This window comes from Akanthomyces muscarius, chromosome 4 (assembly GCF_028009165.1).
Source record: "Akanthomyces muscarius strain Ve6 chromosome 4, whole genome shotgun sequence".
Classification (NCBI taxonomy): Eukaryota; Fungi; Ascomycota; class Sordariomycetes; order Hypocreales; family Cordycipitaceae; genus Akanthomyces; species Akanthomyces muscarius.
The window spans coordinates 3749517-3770129 of NC_079244.1; the positions used below are offsets into that span (position 1 = coordinate 3749517).

General features: G+C 55.4%; 6 protein-coding genes across 6 annotated transcripts; 4 read left to right on the plus strand and 2 right to left on the minus strand.

Moving 5' to 3' along the window:
- Positions 1-425: 425 nt before the first annotated feature.
- Positions 426-3056, plus strand: LMH87_011959 (uncharacterized protein; the record flags this gene model as incomplete). The annotated part of the gene is made up of 5 exons (XM_056201184.1): positions 426-527; positions 760-842; positions 899-1437; positions 1498-1906; positions 1955-3056. The coding sequence occupies 5 exons, from the start codon at positions 426-428 to the stop codon at positions 3054-3056; spliced, it is 2235 nt and encodes a 744-aa protein (XP_056052961.1).
- A 1809-nt stretch (positions 3057-4865) lies between these two features.
- Positions 4866-6010, plus strand: LMH87_011960 (uncharacterized protein; the record flags this gene model as incomplete). The annotated part of the gene is made up of 2 exons (XM_056201185.1): positions 4866-4925; positions 4979-6010. The coding sequence occupies 2 exons, from the start codon at positions 4866-4868 to the stop codon at positions 6008-6010; spliced, it is 1092 nt and encodes a 363-aa protein (XP_056052962.1).
- Positions 6011-6326: 316 nt separating this feature from the next.
- LMH87_011961 (uncharacterized protein) lies at positions 6327-7691 on the minus strand (the record flags this gene model as incomplete). The annotated part of the gene is made up of 2 exons (XM_056201186.1): positions 6327-7034; positions 7140-7691. 2 exons carry the CDS (start codon positions 7689-7691, stop codon positions 6327-6329), a joined length of 1260 nt encoding a protein of 419 aa, XP_056052963.1.
- Positions 7692-9196: 1505 nt separating this feature from the next.
- On the minus strand, positions 9197-9793 carry LMH87_011962 (uncharacterized protein; the record flags this gene model as incomplete). The annotated part of the gene is made up of 3 exons (XM_056201187.1): positions 9197-9545; positions 9604-9654; positions 9723-9793. 3 exons carry the CDS (start codon positions 9791-9793, stop codon positions 9197-9199), a joined length of 471 nt encoding a protein of 156 aa, XP_056052964.1.
- A 660-nt stretch (positions 9794-10453) lies between these two features.
- Positions 10454-11923, plus strand: LMH87_011963 (uncharacterized protein; the record flags this gene model as incomplete). The annotated part of the gene is made up of 1 exon (XM_056201188.1): positions 10454-11923. The coding sequence occupies one exon, from the start codon at positions 10454-10456 to the stop codon at positions 11921-11923; it is 1470 nt and encodes a 489-aa protein (XP_056052965.1).
- A 7618-nt stretch (positions 11924-19541) lies between these two features.
- LMH87_011964 (uncharacterized protein) lies at positions 19542-20378 on the plus strand (the record flags this gene model as incomplete). The annotated part of the gene is made up of 2 exons (XM_056201189.1): positions 19542-19596; positions 19657-20378. 2 exons carry the CDS (start codon positions 19542-19544, stop codon positions 20376-20378), a joined length of 777 nt encoding a protein of 258 aa, XP_056052966.1.
- Between the last annotated feature and the right edge of the window lie 235 nt (positions 20379-20613).

Genomic DNA, 20613 nt, shown 5'->3' on the forward strand with positions numbered 1-20613 from the left:
CCAGCTATCTAGTCACCTACCTAGGAACCTGGCCTCGCTGCCGAAGGATCCCGGAATACAGCGGGCTCAACGCCTAAAGCCCACAGAGGTAACGACTGCCGCCGCCACCTCCGCCAAAGGCCAAGGCTCGGGCTCCTTCCTTTGCACCAAGAAACCGCCGCCCGCAGCCGGAATCGCCTCATCCCCGTTGTACTGCCCATCCATCATCATCATCTCTTCGCGACTTCTGCCGCTCGGCACTGCGCATTGGACGACGCATCTGTGTCTCGCAGTATCAACTTGATAGCCGCTGCCTCTCCGAACTCGCGCCGTACATCCCTCTTTCGTCAGCCTCGGTGCGCCTCTCGCCCGTCCGTCATCAGCGCCCTCTACCACCCGGGCCGCGTGCCCCCCCGCAGCGCGTCCTGTGTCCGGAACTCCTCACAATGCCTACCAACCCGCAAGCGCAGGGATCGCAATCCCAGCGCGGTCAGGGAAAGACGAGATATGCAACTTCGTGCACAGAATGCCGCCGGCGAAAACAAAAGGTTAGTTGTTGAATTGGCGCCTCTTCCTCGACCTCTCGCATCGCTTCTGTAGCTTGTCCCCGCCCAGCGCACGCATACACGACTTGCGGCTAGTTGAAGCATATCCGGCCGTCATGGATTTGCCAGGGCAGCAAGTGACAGCGATGAGTCAGGCCATGATTATGGTTTTGTCACGGTACCATTCGGCCGGGCCTCTGGCATGGCTGACGTTACCTATACTGACCTCGAACAGTGTTCCCAAGGCCAGCCTTGCACGAATTGTCTACGCAGATTTCCACAAACGACTTGTGAATATACAACCACTACTACGAGAAGGTAGGCCAAATTCCTGCCACGCCACTGTCCATCTACTTACACAGCCCGTCTTCCAGAGCGTCTAGCCAGGGAGGTAGTCGTCCCAACGACGTAAAAGTCGTTGTCGAAGGCCCAGCCTATTCACATCTCGATGTTGGCGAGCTGCAAGATGCTATCCTGCAGTTGGAACGGGAGACCCGCGAACAAATTGAAAAGAATGGCTCGCAGACGTTTTCTGTCAAGTTTCCGAGACGTCAAAATCCCAACCGTGCCTTGACAAGCGCTGAAGGCGCCGAAAACGACGACGAAAGCAAGCTTGACCCCAAGGCCAGCACCGGAAGAGCTGGCAAGGAGCAACCATTTAAGATTATTGTCAAGGATGAGACGGGCCTCTTACAACCTCAGAACATGCGAACGCTTCTAAAGACTATTCTCCAAGTACGAGTCAACTTTGCCACCAAGATTGTCAATGACGAATATACACTGGACTCGAGAGCGTTGCTGCGCATGGCTGAGCGCGCCACACGCCCGCCGCTGCAAGTTAGCAGCTACGAAGACCACCTCCACAACTTGCCCATGACCTTGAACAAGTTGAACATCGAGCTTGTCCGAATCTGTATGTCAACCCTCTGGCTTGCGGTTCCATAGCTTTTGTTTCACTACTGACGTTGCGTAGACTTGCAACTACTTTGTCGGTTCAAAGCAGTGGTAGACGGTGCCCCAGACCCAACGAACCGATTCATGAAGCACTGGGTCCCTCTCTCCATCAAGTCACCTCTCAACCTCCAAATCATTCTCTACACCTCGGCTTGCTTCTTGAACGAGACTGGCCAAGTACCAAAAATGGTTGTATGGGCGCACAAAAGTGCTGTACACAAGCTTATCAATGAACACATTGCCAAGGTCGGCAAGAATCTTAGTGACGAAGTCATTATGGGCACTGCTCAGATGGTTCTCGATTCGTGGTACTGGGGAACAACCGAGGAGATGCAAGCGCATATGCTTGGCCTGAAATCCATGATTAAAATCCGAGGAGGTTTTCAAACCCTGGGAATACAAGGTTTCCTTGCCAAGACCGTCATCACGTAAGACCATATGCGGTAAATCTCATGTGCACTGCTAACAAGTATCAGGGATGACATCACCATTGCCCTCGCTCACGAAATCCCCACATCCATGTTCGACAAGGAAGGCTTCGAATTCAAGGACGAATTCATGGTGCCCTACCAAGTATCATTCAACTCGCCGTTCATGTCAGACTGGCCGCCATTCTCCAGCCCTGCATCTACGCTCGACGTACACCCGAATGCGAACCAGCTTCTTGACGATATGCGAAACTTGCTCAAACTTGTTTTGGAGCTCCCCGAGGAGCAAACTTCAGAACAGCTTCAGCAAGTCGCTGAACTAGCAGCATGGACATACCAGCGCATTTCCATGCTGCCTGAGAATGTACCCAGGAGATGTGACAAGGAGCAGCAAAAGCAGGAAGACTTGCAGATGCAGCAGCAGAGAACCCAACATGTACCACAAGGCCAGAATCAACAGCCAGTGTTGGCAGATGCCGACTCGAATGCTGACAGATCCTCCAACGGCACGAGTGCGCGGTGGGATGGATCATCGCCCGAAAATACGTATTCCAGCAGCGTATTCGAGAGCTCTACACCAAAGGAGGAAGCCACCTTGACCCCGGAAACCTCGCCTGCCAGAAGCGGAAGCGACCAGTATACAACCCCTCAGCGCCCGGACCTCATGTACCGGGTTATCCGCAACGTCGCGCTCATCTACTGCCGTGCCATCTTGGCCCGCGTGCCGACTAGCCACGTTTGTGACGCCAACGAATTTGTGCAGATTTGGATGAATATCTGGGAAGTACCGCTGGCACAGTGGAAGACCATTCTTGGCGTCTACCACTGGATTACAGTTGGCCTGATTCCCAGCGGACACGACACACCACCCGCTCGGTTTTCCAAGATGTTGATGGTCGTGGCACTTTTGTCCATTGGGTTGGACAATTGGCACATTTGCATCGAGATTTCCCGGGCTGCGCTGAAACTGCAAAAGTGGCTGCGAGAGGGACACCCTGCGCCACCCTCTGGCATCGTGGGCGGCGAAGCCGGTGTGCTTAAATATGGATTCCCGATCAAGGAAGATTTGCCCGCTATTGCCAAATATGACGGCAACCACTTCCTTGAGGGTATTGAAGAAGACATGGACGATGCAGACGATCTCGTTTAATGTTTGATTGTCTATACTTTGAAATATTTGCTTGTTTCTTTTTCCTGGTATATATTCTCTATTATGGGGGAACGAGGCGAAGATACCACAATGGCGTGAATTTTGGCGTCGGGGGCTAGCAATGCTTTTGGGCTTTTATATCTTCGCACGGCGTCGGGAACATGTAGGCTTTTTGCGCTTGGGCTGGTTGTCACTACAGTTTTGAATCCATGTACAGGCTTTGGGCGAATATAAATCATGATTTGATGTGCTCATGTTGATTATACTTGGTAGAACTATCGTCTTTTGGACTGCAACTCCCGTGCCAAACTTACGAGCGATGACCTTTTGCAGTGTGACCAACCGCTCATGGCCGCAGCCATGCCACGACACCAGTACGCCGCTGGTGGTGGAGCCGCATTTCTAAACATTGTGAATGGGCCAAGAGGTGCCGGTGTGGTGTGGGTGGGCGAGAGGTGAGTGGTTGGGATGTGCATGGATTGGCTGGCCGATGTGGTGCTCATGCAGGGCCACGTTGGCGACATGCGATGGAGGGCAGGCAGTGAGGGGGAAACAACGGCGCAGGCAGTACGTCCGAATGTGGTGGGCAATTGCAGAGGAGGGAAATTGGCCCAAGGCATTGCGATGCATTATATACATGTGAGCTAGTTATGGATTGTAATTGCGGTGACTACGCTTCGGAGTCTGTGCAAAGAACCTGTGAGTGCCTGGAAGCGCCAGGAACCAGCTTTAGAAAATCGGCAGAGGCCAGCTTAGCTGCATACACTTGTGCTGCAACGGTAACCTGCACGATGTGTGGTGGTGGGCAATCGTTGCACGACTTGGGTGTGCCCATGCACCGTGATGTGTAAGGTTTGGTTTCTTACGCGCACAGAGTTCTTGTGCTTTGCCCGCGCGCACCACCCACCCGGAGAGCTGAAGCCTCCTCTCTGCCGTCATCCCATTCTTTGTTTTTGCTGCCAGAAACATTCCCGACGAGGCAAAGCACCCAGCGTTTTTCTTTTTTTTTCTCGAGTCCACATCCAGGCGCTACAATTCACAACAATCCAGCTCACGGGCATTGTACCAGAAACCTGATCCACAATCTGGGATATACGGATATTGACAACCACATCATGACGGTGTCTATGAAACGCAGCCGGCTTCGACGCCCATCGCTCACGTCAAGCGCTCGCATCATGATTGCGCGCATCCATATGGATAACTTTGAGGCGTCGAGCGACGAGGAATGCGAGGTCGCTGTGGCGGCGGACAAACCACTCGAAGAAGACGATGGCTACGAGAGAATGGTGCGTGAAAGGCGACGCCGCTGCTTTACGCGACTGTGTGTCGAGCAATTGTACCGATTCGAAGAAGCGTGATCTATTTCGATATATCTAAACGAAGCGTGAGAAATGGGACAATGGAAAAGTGGTTGGTTGGGTGGTGATTAAGAAACATTGGGACGTCAAATGCTGGTGTGGACTGGGAGCTATCAGGCCGGTGTTTTTGCTTCTGTTTTGTGTTTGGCAAATGAAAGCAGGCCACCGTCTCAAAGCCAGCCAATGGGGACCTTTTGCGTCAAGTCTCAGCTCGAACGATATTATCAAGGAAATTTATATTTCCACGATGCTTCGTTGTAATTTTGTAGCGCGCCGCTCGCCAAGTGACTCGTTCGGTGAGGCGGGGCCCGAGATGCCTCCCCGCATTTGACGTGCACATCTTCAGATAAAACCCGACTCCTGGACCAACATACCCAAATGTCTTGACCCCCATCCCGTCCTTTGGTGTCTTGTAGTATCCGCACTCAATTCAATCACTACTCACAACATGGCCCCCATCGGAGTCGCCATTATCGGCAGCGGCATTTTCGTCAAGGAGCAGCACATCGTGAGACGTCATTTTTCACCATTCAAGCCCACCGGCTAACCATCCATCCTCAGCCCGCCATTCTTAAGTGCGACTTGCTCTCCCTCAAGGCCATCTTTTCCCGCTCTGCCAAGTCTGCCGAGGCCGCCGCAGCTCTGCTTCCCTCTGCCCCGGACCTGTACGCCGAAGACGCCGGTGACGGCCGCGCCCTGACGGATCTGCTGGCCCGCACCGACATCTCCGCCATCATCGTCGCCCTGCCTATTCCCTCCCAGCCGTCGTTTGTGCGCGCCGCCCTGGCCGCCGGCAAGCACGTCCTCGCGGAGAAGCCCATCGCCAAGGACGTCGCGACGGCCCAGGAGCTCATCGCCTACGCCGCGAGCGAGGCCATCCGCGGCACCGGCGCCACGCTCTCCATTGCCGAGAACCAGCGCTACTTTCCGCGCTTCACGTACGCGCTGGCGCAGGCCGCCGGGCGCGACTTTGGCAAGGTGACGCACTTCTCGATCCGCGTGAGCGACCTGGTGGGCAAGGACTCCAAGTACTACAACACGACGTGGCGCAAGACGCCAGAGTACCAGGGCGGCTTCCTCCTCGACGGCGGCGTGCACTTTGCCGCCGGCGCGCGCATGCTGTTCATGCTGTCGAGCAGCATGGCGGATGCGTCCGCGCAGCAGCAGGCGAGGCTCGACTCGCGGCCGGCAAAAGTGAGCGCCCGCACGGCGCTGGTGCGCGAGTACCTGCCGCCGGTGGACAGCGTGGCCGCGCTGGTGACGACGCGCGGCGGCGCCACGGGCACGTACCAGCACACGGTGGGCTCGACCATCTCGGCGTACGAGTTTGACGTGGCGTACGAGAACGGCAGCGTGCGCGTCTGCGACGGGACCGTCACGGTGCGCAGGGTGGGCGAGGAGCCGGTGAGCGAGACGTTTGAGAGGGCGAGCGGCGTGCCGGAGGAGGTGGCGGCGTGGGCGGCGGGGATGTGCGACGGGAAGCAGGACCCGGCGCAGTCGATGGAGGAGGCACTGGCGGATTTGGAGCTTATCGAGAAGATGCTGCAGAGTGGTGAGCAGGATGGCAAGTGGCTCTCATACGAGCTCCAGTAAAACGATTGCTGCCTGGAGTGTACGTCTAAGTTTGGGGAGTGCCAAAAGACTTGGCTAATGGGTCCATGTGTCTCGAAGATATATGCCTTCTTATACTGCAGCCACGCATTTAGTCTCAGGTTTTAGGATCAAGCTTCCCGAGACAGGTCGGTGAAGGTAAGATTCTTTACCGACATGGTCATCAGTACGCCAGGGATCTCACAGAGCTGGAAATTGGTCTTAATAAAAATGCATGTATAGCCTAGAAAGTAGTGCGTCGAGCAGTTGCACATATTTACATTATGAAGTCGATATATACCATCTTGCGTCCTCCCGCTTAAGCAAATTCGTTGCCGTTGTAGGCAATGCTGTTGACGGTGCCGTACTGCTGGTTGGTAATGGCGTTCTTCGTCGACATGTCGGCAATGGTCTTGCACAGGCCGGGAGTGGCCTTGGTGCGACTCTTGGAGGCAAGGTAGGCAGCCAGGCCAGCGACGTGAGGCGTAGCCATGGAGGTGCCGCTCATCCAGGCCTGCCGCTGGTTGGGGTAGGTGGAGAGGATGTCGACGGCCGGGGCGTTGACGTCAATGAGAGGACCAAAGTTGGAGCTTGCGTAGCGGCGGTCGTCGATCTGGGTGCCGCCGACGGTGCAGACCTTGGGGGCGGAGCCGGGCGAGTAGTCCTTGGCGTCGCGGTTGTCGTTGCCGGCGGCGACGGCCATGAAGAAGCCGGCGTCGACCATGCCGTCGGCCGCGTCGTTCATCGACTGCGAAAAGGGTCCGCCCAGGGAGCTGCTGACGACGACGCCGTTGGGGCAGTCGCGCTCGGCCGAGTCGCGACGGACCAGGTCGTACGCCGCAATCACGTCCGAGAACCAGGCCTTGTCGTCGCTGCTGATGACCTTGATGCCGTACAGGTCGGCCTTTTTGGCGACGCCAAAGGTCTTGGAGCCGATGGTGCCGGCGCAGTGCGTGCCGTGGCCGAGATCGTCAATCCTGGAGCCTTGAACAAAGCTCGCGATTTGGTGGGCTCGGCCCTCGAAATCCTGTGTTGGTGGCCCGGTCAGTAAGATGCAGTCGTAGAAGAGAGGGAGCTGATGGTCGGTGTAGACGTTCAATGTAGACGTTGCTCATTGGACACGTGTACTTACAGGGTGGCGATCGTCAATACCGCTGTCAACAATGTAGACACAGACACCCTCACCAGCGGACTCGTCGTAGACGTAGTCTTGAGAGCCGCGTGTGCGGTGAGAGATGCGGCCGAGACCCCATTCAGCGCCGCCCTGGGTAAGGAAGCCGGTCGAGGCACCAGCCACGTCCTGCTCAATGTACTCGACGTCGGGGATCATGCGGAAGCCCTCAATGGTCTCTCTGTCCACGTTGGCCGTGAAACCGCGGAAGATGTCGTTGTAGCGATAAGCGAGGTTCTCATCGTCGATGCCCGCGAGCGTCTTGTTGAGGCTGCCAGCGGCGCTGTCGGACTTCCACTTGATGATGAACTTGCCGCTGCCGCCGCGGGCCACGAGGTCGGCCTCGGGCTCGTGTAGGTAGAGGGGAGCGGGCTCAGAGCGCTCTTGCAGGATCAGGGGAGCAGGCTCGGCGCGGTCGTGCAGTATCAGAGGAGCCGGCTCGGTGCGTCCCTCGGGGATGGGGTTGGCCAGAGCCAAAGGCAGCGCGGCCAGCACGGTAGTAGAGACACGCATATTGATGTGAATGATGTGTATGGGTGAAGAAAAGATTGAAAAAAGAGTGTGAAGAAAGAGTGTGAAAACAAAAAGAATGTAAGAGATGGACACGAACTTCGAACCTGCGATGAATATGAAGAGCAATATCAAATAGAGTCGTGGAAACCAGACAGCTTTATACGCCTAGTACCGCTACTACTGCTACTTCTACTACTCCTGACAACACTCCTTCAGAGACTTCAATGAAGGGCATCTCGGCCCATCGCATTACCATCATCCTCCTAGTACTTGGCTTCATTTCCGCATCTCAACATCCGCAGCCAGCCAACAGTCAACTCGAAACGCAACATGGATTGCTGTGCGGGCCCTTTAGTATCAACCTTCCCGAAGAGGCAAGTGCACAACGTCGGGCGGATAGGATGCGAAACAACCAGGGCCACCAGCCCCAAAAGACTAGCCAAGACAAACAGGTGCACAGCGTTGCAATCTCCTGCGGCTGGTGACTGAAGTCCATAGAGTGAGTCGATGGCCGAAAAAAATAGATTGCACCAGAAATGTAAGCTATGCATTTGCCGAAGTATTGGGCCATGGAGAAAGTGATAAGTTTCCTGCGCTGTGTGTGTGGTTGGCGTCGAAACCAGCCCTACTGCTTCAGCTAAACTAGTTGCCTTGGCGTCCAAACTGATCGCCACTGCAGTGGAAATCTCTCAGCTAGGGGCGCCATCAGGCGGGTTGGGTAACGCAATTTTTTAAGGTTAATTGTAACTGTTTTGAATATCTCGCGAGGCGCAGGATGACATTGATGGAACCACTCATGCGGCGAACCGCTGAGCTCAACGCCGATGACCAGTTCTCCGGTCCCTTACCAGTAGAGGAGTAGCTATGCGCTTCTTTCGAAGGCGCGAGAACGTAGTTCCCCAGAGTTGATGCAAACTCGCCCCATGCTTGCTCATCTCCACGAAGAGCCAGAAGGGTTTTGGCAAGGCCCGGGGGGTCTGGTGGTCGCAAGCCACGCATTGGTCCAGACTGTTTTCCCGAGAACTTGCTTCCCACGCCGGGCCGACCTTGAAACGTTTAATTCCGTAATACCCTGCATAGAAAGTAGCGCAAATCGCATAACTACAAGCTTGACAAAACACAAAGCGAACATCCAGTATTGCCTCACCCACTATTGCGCGTTCAAGTTGGCCGCATTAGACACGGGGCGTGGGTCTTTATCAAGCCCAATGGCAAGAATGAGAGGCATGCTTACACAATCCTGCCAGATAAAAGCTCCGTCTGATATACGGAGACTCGTTTCAAAACGCGACGCATTGTCGGATCAGCCCTCTCTGCCAAGCTATTGGCCACTGAGCAGGTATTGACTCGTAAAAACAATCACGCGCGGGGTCATTCATGGACCGACCAAGAACATGCAGCTATTTGAGATTCAGACAAATTGTTATCTATAACCTCAATATGATACGGCGGCCTGGAGAGTCCCAACCCCAGGTGTTGGCAGAGCTCGTCCGCTTAATCTCTAGTTATAGTTTGCTACCGTTTGGTCGGTCTTTGTGGATTTTCTCCAAGGCATTGCGCAGCTTGTCGCTCATGCCCGTCGCTGTTGGACGGCCAGTTGCGCGCTCAACCATGACGTGTACAAACTCACCCACCGCCTTGACACCCTCCACTCCGCGCTCGAAAAGAGCCACTTCATACGTGACGCTCGATTTGCCAAGCTTGTTGACGCGCACGCCGACCTCTGCTACTGCAGGGTAGGCGATTGATGCGAGATAGTCCGTGTGTGAGTGAACAGCGAGAGGAGTCTCGGTCGCTGTGGGAGGCAATAGCCCACACTGCTCAATCAGATAGGCATTGACTGCAGAGTCAAATCTATCGACGTTTAGTGCCAAATCAGGCTCGTGTAGAAGCCGAGGATGGTGGGACGTACAGGAAGTTGTAGACCGAATTGTTCATGTGATCATACATGTCATTGTCATTCCTGAAACTAGTAAGTAACTTGATGTCACTGGCATCGTAGTTGATGTATCTCTGGCAGCATTGACGTACCAGCGCGTACGGTAGTCGAGGATGAACGGATAGTCCTCCCGCTTTCGGTCTTTAATCTCGGCCGACACCATGATGACAGACAGGGAGGTGTACGTTGGAAGTGTCGTTTCCAGTATCAATAAGGTAGCTTGCGGTGCCGGATCGGGAGACAGGTCTTATTAGCGAGCGAAAGCCGCAAGGAATTGCATCCCCACGATACTCAGTAGAATGGTTGAGGACCTAGGGGCGTGTGATTCGCGAGTAATTGAGCGGCTAATCGATTCACTAATCACGTGTACCTGAACATCAAACTTCGGCACTCATGGACAGAGTTCGAGTTGCATGCCTGAGAAGCGGGCAAGATAGCGCCGGCAATCAACTGTGCGAATGACAGCTCGTGGCAGCCGAGGCTACGCCTAGATCTCAGTCTTACCCGAAAGAGAGCCTGGGGACTGGATGCGCCCACACTGCGTGGGGTTATGTCAGCAACCAACTGTGATTCTGCCCTTCCTGACCGCCATTTTTTCAGGGTCACTGTTGAACCAGGCAGAGGGGCAGAATCAACTGGCACAGTCGCGTGAGGTACGAGTAATTGTGATACTGCGAGCGCGTGCGATATAGTTGCTCTTACCAGGATTTTTTCCCTGTCGAACTATCGCATCCGTCTCTCGATGCTAAGGCCTCAATCGATTCGACACATAGGGTCTATCACCGGCACGACGAACTTTACACGACAAATAGCCAGATTCAGCATGACTGCCCCGGCCGCGACCGATATTACCGAGTCCGCCGTTGGCGCGGCGGCCGTTGAAGCGTTCAAAAAAATGTCGCTCGCACAGAAACAAGCAAAGAAGGAGGCCAAACTCAAGAGGCAGCAAGACAAGCATGCGGCAGAGATGGACGCCGCTCCCGGCCCCCTCATCACGCCCGCGGGCGATCTCTGGCCGCGGCCGTATTACTTTGAGGGCGGCTTGCGCCGCGTGGAACCGTACCATTTTACATATAACACGTGGTGCAAGGAGAGATGGCGCGGGCGCACCCTGATTGACATTTTCGCATGCGAATTTCGCGACCGACCGCTGGAGTATTACCGCGCCGCGATGGAACTGGGCGATATATTTGTCAACCAGCGCAAGGTTGGCCCTGAATATATTGTACGGAATGGTGACAAAATCTCACACACGCTGCACCGCCATGAGCCGCCGGTGACGGCAGAACCCGTGGGCATCATCCACGAGGACGATGACATGATTGTCATCAACAAACCAGCTGGCGTGCCTGTCCATCCGGCGGGCCGCTACAACTTCAACTCTGTCATTGAGATTATGAAATCGGATCGTGGCAAAGAGTTCATGCCGTACCCTTGCAATCGGCTGGACAGGTTGACGAGCGGCATCATGTTTATCGGAAAGAGCCCCAAGGCAGCCGAGGATCTTGGTGTCAAAATCAAAGAGCGCACGGTACGGAAAGAATACCTTGCACGAGTTCTGGGTGAATTTCCCGACGGTGAGGTCGTCTGCGACATGCCCATCCTCCAGATCTCGCCGAAGCTAGGCTTGAATCGTGTGAGAGCAAACGGCAAGTCGGCCAGAACGGTTTTTAAAAAGCTGGCATACTATCCTCCGCGCACAGCAGTCATGCAGTCGCCAGATGGAGAAATCACACGGAAGAATACAGGCTACTCCATTGTGCGCTGCCTTCCAGTGACAGGCCGAACGCATCAGATCCGCGTGCACCTGCAACATCTAGGGTATCCTATTCAGAACGACCCAATTTACGCCAACCAGCGTGTATGGGGAATGGATCTAGGCCATGATGACCCTGACGCGACGCAAAACACAGACGACGATATTATCAGTCGGCTATCGCGGATGGGCAAGGACGAAGTAGCGCAGGCCGTGGTGTATTATGACGAGATGGTGGACGAGTACGAGAAGAAGAGAGCTGAGAAGATGACGGGCGAGCTCTGCGAGGTATGCGCAACACCGTTATACTCGGACCCTGGCAGCCACGAGCTGTCCTTGTGGTTGCATAGCCTGCGGTACGAAGACGCTGATGGTGCGTGGTCATACAAGAGCCCGCTGCCAAAATGGGCAATGCCACCCGCAGGCATGAATGGACCGACAACGGTCGGCGGACTAGAGGAGCTTCTGGAGGCAGTACCTGAAACTGAGCCGCAGGACGGAGTTGCTGCTTTGGAAGAAGATCGAGCCGTGATCTGACCACAGATGGCTTTGTGATGCATTTCTGGCGTTTGCGGCTGGCATAGAAGCATTGGCGCATGCAACTGGGTACAAGGGGATACAAAAGACGACAAAAGTATACAACATCAAGTACGCAACTGCATTTGCCGGAGATGGAGAATCTTTCACACTACATATTTGGGTCATTGTGCAAGTATTGGGGCGAAAACCAGGCGCGAGTTCCGAACGGAAACTACCGATGGCAGCATACGGTTTGAAGTGTAGCATTTACGGGCAGTTATCAAAGCACGCTTTAGTAGTATTTGGCTTTTCGGTAGATGCCCTGGTTACCTGGCTTTCAGAAGTTGCCGCGAATTTGCCAAGCAGGCGCACGGCTTCCCTCCACCAGCTGATGCAGTGCAAAAAACGGCTGGTGCCGCCGCGGAAGTCGCCAACCGGGGTAGAGAAGCTGGAATGCCAGCCTCACTGCTCAATAAGGAAGGGGCAGACGAGATATTCCCAAAGAGAGCCGTGCCAAACGTGAGCGCATGCGCTTCTCACAAGGGTAGCCTGAAGCTGGAATGCAGGATTGACAGGAACGGTTAGGGTGAGCTTCAGGTTAGGCTGTGATCCCCGCCTGGCGTAGACATAGCAAAGAACGAGCGTGGGGGCTGGTCATGGCAGATAGAGAAAAAGCACAGACTCTTGAGTTGCAGAAGATGAAGTGCAAAGTGACAGGTGAATACGAAATCATTAGCAGACGTTGGCTGACGCTCAGCTCGTCAGCTCCTGTGCGTAATTGAACTCCATGTGGTTGGTGGAGGGCATTTGGCGGAGGCGGCTATTGAACCAGAGGATTGGGTCCGCCGCGACGCCACACAGTTGTGGCAAAAGGACAGCGTCCAGCTGCGTACCAGCACTAGTTACGTAGCAGTGGACAAATGAGAAACGCATATCGCCGGTTGCCAGTATCGAGGACACCTCACTAGCCACATTTAATTGTTTCGCCCCAGAGAAGCGTGCTTGACGTGTTGACGTGTAATCGACGTTCTACAGCAACGCGGGTGTACCTAGACAGATGGCCAGACACCACGCGCAGTGGCGTTCAGCTGGCATGGCCCATGCAGGTGGCAGATTTGGACCGGACGATCATTTTCTTAAAATGAAAGGGAGGTGAGATGTCTAGGACCGTGGCGTCTACAAGGCAACGTTTTTTCCTGGGCTCCGTGCATGGGCCAAAAAGGGCATGACGTCTGTCTCAGCCGGACTCGTTCGAGGGTGCCTGTGGCGCGGCAGGTAGGTAGGGTTGGCCTCCAGCCTCTGTTGACGGCTCAATAGCCGATGGAGGGAGCTATGGCCAATTCAGACGAGGCCGGCTTTCTGCAGGATAAATTGGATCTTTCCTTCTTCGTTTCGAGAGAAGGCGGTAATACGAATTGGAGGGGCGTGGATGGCAAAAGTATGACGATGCCAGAAGGCAAAAAGAAAAAATAGCATGGTGGCGACGAGCAGAGGCTCAAAGGCTCAAAGTACGCAATCGGAGGAGATTCTCTGCATGTATCCAGTCACATGGACGATTACGTATTGGACAGAGCCACCAGTGCACGGTCTGAGATTAGATTTGACATTTGAATTGCTAGCTAGCGGTGACTCAAATGTCAGCAGCAAAAGGGAAAGCTTTCTCCTGGACGACACAGACATATGTAGGCTATCAACAGGGATCACGGTACATGCCAGAAACACAAACAAGGTCGTTTTGCCTAATTGGGCCTTTGCGGTGGAAAGATCGGGCAGTCCGGGGGCTCCGCCGGGGACTTCGGGAGGCATAGGGAACTGCGCTAAACCCTCCCTGTAGCGCCAAGGCCCGCGATAGTTTCTCGAGTGTGAATGGACGTGAACGCAGTCGAGCCGGATTCGGCCAGAGGGCCCAGCAAATGTTTCACACACACACAACGCCCGTTGGCCGGCTGTTGCGGGAGGGATGGGGGACAAGGCCAGCAGCCATGGACCGAGGAAGTAGAAGAGGGGTTGGCGGCTGGAACTAGGGGCCATGTGCCGAGGCGGGAGGGGGAGAGACTTTGTCTTGTTCTATAGATAGCCAGAGGTAAAAGGCAAGACAGCAACTACGTAGTCAAAGGCGTGTGCGTTTGTGTGTGTGTGAGTGTGTGTGTGTGTGTGTGTGTGTGTACCTGCGTAGATGGAATGTGGGTGGTGGGGGGAGGACAAGATCTCGGGGCAATGAACAGATTCGTCAATGCATGGAGCAAAAAAGAAACAAGCCGAAGATCAAAACGCAAAAGACGAGATTGGAAATATAGATTAGGAAAGAAATTAAGGGAGGGATAGGTAGGGATAATGAGCGCATCGTATCGATGGATTTTCGGCAACTGTCGCGATAGGGTAGGCGGCGGATGCTCGGCAAACGAGGACTTGGGATGACGGCGCACAGCAGCAGTGACAACTACCTACCTACCTAGACAACAAGACTACTAGGTACTGGGTAAGTTACTGGGTGTGGTAGCGTTTGCAGGCCCATCGTCATCTTCAGCTGAGCCGGGGTGTCGCACACACACACACACACACACACACACACACACATGCACACCAATTATGGATGATAGTTACTGATCCGGAAAGTTTTCCTTTCTCCTTTTGGTGCAAATGCAAGAGTATGGGGCAGCAGCCCAAAAAAACGTGGTATTTTTATTAGGCGCAGCCTAAAAAGAGGCCTGCGGCGAGAGTCCGAAAGGCAAGAGGGGGGGGGGGGGATGCGCTGGGAGGAGATGTTACTTTCGGTACCTCCGATGTGAGATGGTGCGTGGTGAGTGGGCAAGTCTCTTCTGATACGGGACGGAAAGTGGGCGAGTTTACAGGGAGCAGAGGCACCCAAACGAGCACGGGACGAGGTGCTACAGGCGGACTTGCGGCGGGCTGCTTGGCGGGTGCTGCAGAGGCGCTGAGCTGTTAGCGACGGCAGCGCAGCACAGCCCTGGGAGAGCGGGCGGCCCAGACCAGGCTACTGGTGCGCCAGCCTAGCCCAGCCCAGCCCTGTGGCTTCTTCCGCACCCAACTGTCCGTTGTGGTAACCCGTCAACAGCGTTGAGCCTCAGGGCACCCTATTTTGCGGGGGCGCCGTCGTGGTATACGAGCGCTGTACCGGCCTGCTGCACGCCCTGTGAGAACGCTAAAAAAAAAAAAAAAAGGAGATGCGCCGGCCTATCTATGTTAGTTAGCTGGAACGATGAGGGCGGCGGCGCTGGGCAGGCAAAGCGGGCAATGAAGGCTAGCCCGTGGCAGGAAGGCATGCCCGTCTCGTTTACGGGCACTAGCTGCATGGAAGGAAAAAAAGAAGGAAAAAAGCTCAAGATGCTGCTAGGCGTTGTCGCCATGTCCATACCTAGTTTCTCGAGGCCCTGTTTAGGAACAAAATGGGCTTAGGACGAGGTCAACAACATTCTCCATCCGGGCAGTACATGGCGTACATGTCCACAATCGCACGATGGCAAGCTCGGCAAGAAGAGCTGACGACGAGGGAAACAGAAGAGTATTAAGTTCGACGACAGAAAAGAGGACTCGGCGTCGTTCGAGGACAGGTCACCTGCCGAGTCCGGACAAGCCTCTCCCCGTCAACGCACGCCCAGCTGAGGCTTCTCGTGGCGGCGGTGGTTCCTACAGCTGAGGCGCTGGGGAAATTCTCCGGTCTACGGTGGCGTTTGCTGGGACCTGTCGCCAACCCAATAGTTTGGACTGAAGTATCACGCGCCGCGCTGCTCTTTCGTCCAGCCTCAGCTGGGGCTAGAACCAACGCCCGCCAAGCTAGCCCCGACGGGCATCCCAATCTAGACCCTGGTCGCACGGAAGACCTTTGCCCTTTTTCTCTTTCTCCTTCTCGGAAGATGAGCGGCGCGGCCATCCCTCTTGCAAGTTGGCAAGCCGCGCGGGCGCGCGCCTCGCCCGATTGCGTGGCCCATGCCCCGAACTCTGCCCAGCCCTGAGGCGAATATATCGCACACGAGAACGAGAACGAGGTGCGTGGCCAATGTTGCTGCCCACTTGGCTTGATTTATGACGAAAGTACGCATCACCGTTTTTTAGTCTCTTGGGAATCTGGTAATTCGCCACTAGGATGGCGTGTGCTTTCGGATATCGCTCTGCCTGCCGTGGCTGCTGCGAGAGAGAGCGAAAAGGCGGTTTCGCTACTGCTGACGGCGAAAAAGGTGAAGGCGCATCTCGATTTTCGTACCTTTCGTACCTTTCGTACCTTTCGTTCATAGGCCAATCACAGCGGAAAGCAATAGACGAGAAACCTGCTGCCAGCGGGAAATGGGGGCCGTTCGGCGTACCACCCACCACGCTGGTCTCAAGTCAGCGGGAGCGGCAAGCCACACGAGGCTCTGCTAGCCTTGCAGCAGCGGCTTGCGTGTTGGATGGCGGAATTATTGATGACATGTCGGGGGCTTGTTTTTGCGGGTGGTTTATGCATCTCGAGGATCGCGGGCTGGGTGATACAGAAACACAACCTGACCCCGGAAGCTGACTTGAGACAGCCCTCGACCTCCCAAGGCTGCAGTATCAGTAGCCGCGCTGGTCAACTTGCCACCATGCTGTCTCACCGCATGTGCGCCGCCGTAGAATATTTGCTTTCTTGGCAATCCGTGTTGCTTCCAGGCGGCTATTGATTCGGGGGTTTCATCCCATCTCTCCGAATACATCTTGACAGCATCAACCTTGCGCACGCATGGCCACACCGAGCTGGTGAAGTGGGCGCAGCAATTGGACAGTGCCGAGAAAGATGGCACTAAAAGGGAAAAACAGGTGCCAAGAGCCGCACTCCCCCCTGTCAGTCGCGTGGCAATTGGTAGGGGGTACACCAGATGGGCATCTGGGCCACCCATCATCTCTTTAGCCTTTGGCGCCGCCGACGCTAAAGATGGCTGCTATTATTTTATTTTGTTTTTTGCCCGTCGCATGGCAGTACCAACTACTAGTGGGTTATTATTAAACAGAAACGACGAGAAAAACGCTATTTTGGCTTCGTCGACAAGACGCTTGTTGCCAAAACGGACACGCTCCGCAAAATTGCCACGAGGACATCGGCGGGGGAGCCGTCCTGCACCGGCTTCGGTGCCTTTACAGGGTGACTCGACGATGCATCTTGATGTCCAGCTCAGCCCCGTCCTAGATTGCAGCTGGGCTGATTAGCTAGGCTGGCGATTGGACACCCGGCTAATTGGGATTCTGCGACCTGCAGGAAGCCACCTACCAACCGCAGCAGACATGTCCAAGACGCGTCCTACTGACGACGCTATAAGCTGACAAGTTATAGCAGACTGTTAATTACAGCGCATCATCGGCCAGTGTCCGAAGGGAAGAGTAAAGTTCTTGGCGCACGCTGAAATGAAGAGTGAACCTTCTTGCCGTGATGGCGTGAGTTTACGTAGTCTTGGTTGGCAAAGAGGCTCTTGGCTTAGAAATGCCCGACTGGCCTGATGTTTGGGCAAAACCTCAACGCTAGCTGGGTGACAAGGTTCGGTTTACTGCGCCTCGCAACTGCTTGCGCCGTTGTCGGCTTGGCAACATCTGCTGTTAAGAGGATTAGGGAAAGAAGGGGCGAAACTCTATCGTGCAGCCCGAACTGGAGGCTAGCCAAGAAGCGATAGCCGGGGCAGGGCAGCAGTACTGGTGGTTAGTAGCAGCACCGAGGGAGCTGAAGCAGAGTACCAACAGCCACATTGGCGAAAAAAAAAATTGGAGGGCCAAGGCCAACTGGTGCTGACTTTGGTTATGCTTGATCGGCCACAAGGCTAGGCTTACCATATCTATAGTTGGGCGCTCATTGGCAACGACAGCCGGGGGCCAGGCTGTTGGCGCAATTTCGCAAAGAAGGCTCGTTGAGGCTAGGCGTCCTCGCCAACAGTCGAACGACTTCTCGTCAAGAGTCGAACGACTTCAGGTAATTACACTGCGACCATGAGGCCGGCGTTACGCTACAGTGCGCCGGCACGAACTCTCAGAACAGACAACTACTGGTACTGGGTAGGCATTCTATCCAGAGGCACTGTCTCAGTCTGCAGCGCTCGCGCAAAGACTACTGTTCGGAAGAGGGCCGCTCCGGTGCTGGCACGAAGACGCTAAAGAAGATGTCTTGTATTCTAATTTCAGCAGCACACTGTTGGCAGGAAGAACAATAGCAGGGACACGTTGGCTAGACATGTTCTGATTTTTTTTTCCCCCCCCCAACATCCATGGTCATACAATGTGCTGATGTGGCTATTGACGACGAAGATGTATATTTGAGTCGTTGTTTGTCATGCGGTTGCCAGTTATGTAGCTCGTCGCGGTGGGATGACCGCATGCAGAGTGGCTCGGCCATCGTCCAGGGCTTGCTTGCCACAGCCGTCGGGATGAGCAAGTGTACTCAGCCAGACACGCATACGTACCTGGCAAGGATAGAAAGGATGAAGAGAAAAAAAGGAGAGTAGATGGAAAAGTATATCGTGCCAAGCCAAGGCTGAATTGGGTGGGAGATGAAAAAGTATTCCAAAGGGTGAAATGGGATGCTGAAGTGACCGGCAGAGTTGGCCGAGTTGCATGTACCTCAGCAGGTGGTGGTGCATGGCGCAGTGGCCGGCGTGGCCGTGCGAGTACCAGCAGAGAGGGGAGGAGAGGGAGCAGGAGCAGGAGCAGGAGCAGGAGGAGCTCCAGCGTTGGTGCGGCCACGGTGATACCTTGGCTGAGGGCGGTGGTGCCAAATGCGGCGAGCATTGGAGGGGCTCGTTTGGAGAGGAGCCTGCGCGTCCAGGCGGCCGGTAGGTCGAGGGTGGTCGAGAGGAGCGAGGGGTACATGGGCGCGGCCAGCAGAGACACAACAGGTACAAGAGATACTTGAGATACACGAGACGGCACATGACTACTTCAGCGCATGGCTGCTGGTACCTAGCACACTCGGGCACCGAAGCGTTCCGAATGCGGCTTTACTGGTGCTACAGCAGCGGTACCTAGCGCTGTCCCTCGCACTCGCACACTCTCTCCCCCCGAGCGCAGAGCCACAGGCCTTGACGGCCTCCCTCTTGAGTACCCTGAAAAAAGTGGTGCCAGGTAGCAGAGGAGGCCCCCTCCCTGACGGCGGGTCTGGGTGTGGCTTTACCTCTTGCCCCACTCGGGGGCGTTTGAGTTGAGGGTGTGTGCCGAGCAGATGATGGTGGAGCGGGGCTCCGTGGAAGCCTTCCACGCACCTCCTGGGGTGGGCCTTGGTTGACCTTCACAGAGAGCACACGCACTCACACACTCCTCTCTCGCTCTTCAAGCCCGCTGACTGCTTTTTATAAAGGCACTGCGATGCCCTCAACCCATGCTTCCCGAGATCTTGTTCATGATCACTCAATTCTACACAGCCAGCCCCCTTGCGATTACATCTCTTCTCCACAGCTTCGAGAATTCCTCTACTTCAACATCTTTTACTTGATCAGCATCTACTAGCACTGGTACTACCTATTGCTGTCGCACACAACCACCTCCACCACCACCACCACCACCAACAACAACAACAACAACAACAGCATACGCAGGCTGTCTTCAACTTCCCGCCAGCACCACAATACACACCCATACACTACCCACACACACAGACGACTTTATGATGCCTTCAACCACAACAATGGGACATCCCATGTCTGCTGAACCTCCCAGCTCAAAGTCCTCCAAGCGCAAAGGTATGCATGCGATCCCACCTCTCCCGAGTCCTCACCACCGGCTAACAAATTCCCTCCCAGGCACCCGCAGCGTCTCGACCCTCACGCCGTCCCAGCTCGCCCGCAAGCGCGCCAACGACCGTGAAGCACAGCGCGCCATCCGCGCCCGCACCAAGGAGCACATTGAGCGCCTGGAGCGCGAGCTCGAGGAGCTGCGCAGCCACCAGAACCGCGACCGCACGCTGCAGGACCTGCTGCGCCGCAACAAGGCCCTCGAGGACGAGCTCAGCCGCCTGCGCGAGTCCATGGGCATGTCAATGGCCTCGTCGCCCTACTCAGCCCCGGCTCCCTACGACGAGCAGCAGCAGCATGCTCCCGGCACCATCCCCTCGCCCCGAATGTCGCCCCTCGCCGCCTCGGCCGACTACAACCCGCTGCCTGACTACGGCCAGCACTACGTCCCCATGTCCGGCAGCAACGTCGACAGCTGGGCTGCCAACGTCCCCTCCCACATTGGTTCCAACGTCTCGAGCCCGTCCTCGTCCGCCGACGACTACGTCTCCGGCTACATCCCAACCAGCGTGCCCACCTCCATGATGCCCACCTCCAACAGCCTCGAGTCCCTCGACAACTTTCGCATGAACAACATGTCGATGCAGCCCAACGTCTACATGCAGCAGCAGCAGCAGCAGCAGCACGCGGGCCAGCCGCCCCAGCAGAGTTCCTCCCAGGGCGACTGGTCAATGTACCCCGTGTACTACAACTCCCAAGCCAAGGGTGGCGAGGCCTGCCTCTCCCGATAAAACGCGTCACAAGCTACCAAGATTAAAAAGAAAAAGAAATCCGAGCGGCGGAGGACTGGCGGCGAAACAGCCTGTCATGGGCGATTCCTGGTGGCGACTACCTTCGCACAGCCTCTCACAGGAAGCACCCACACGCTCAACGCCAAGCACTCATCCGGCCCCGGAAAAAACCTCTATGCGCAAGAAGCTTGCTTTAAAAAATTGTACCATTACCTTTGGAGTTTTGTATTTGGGC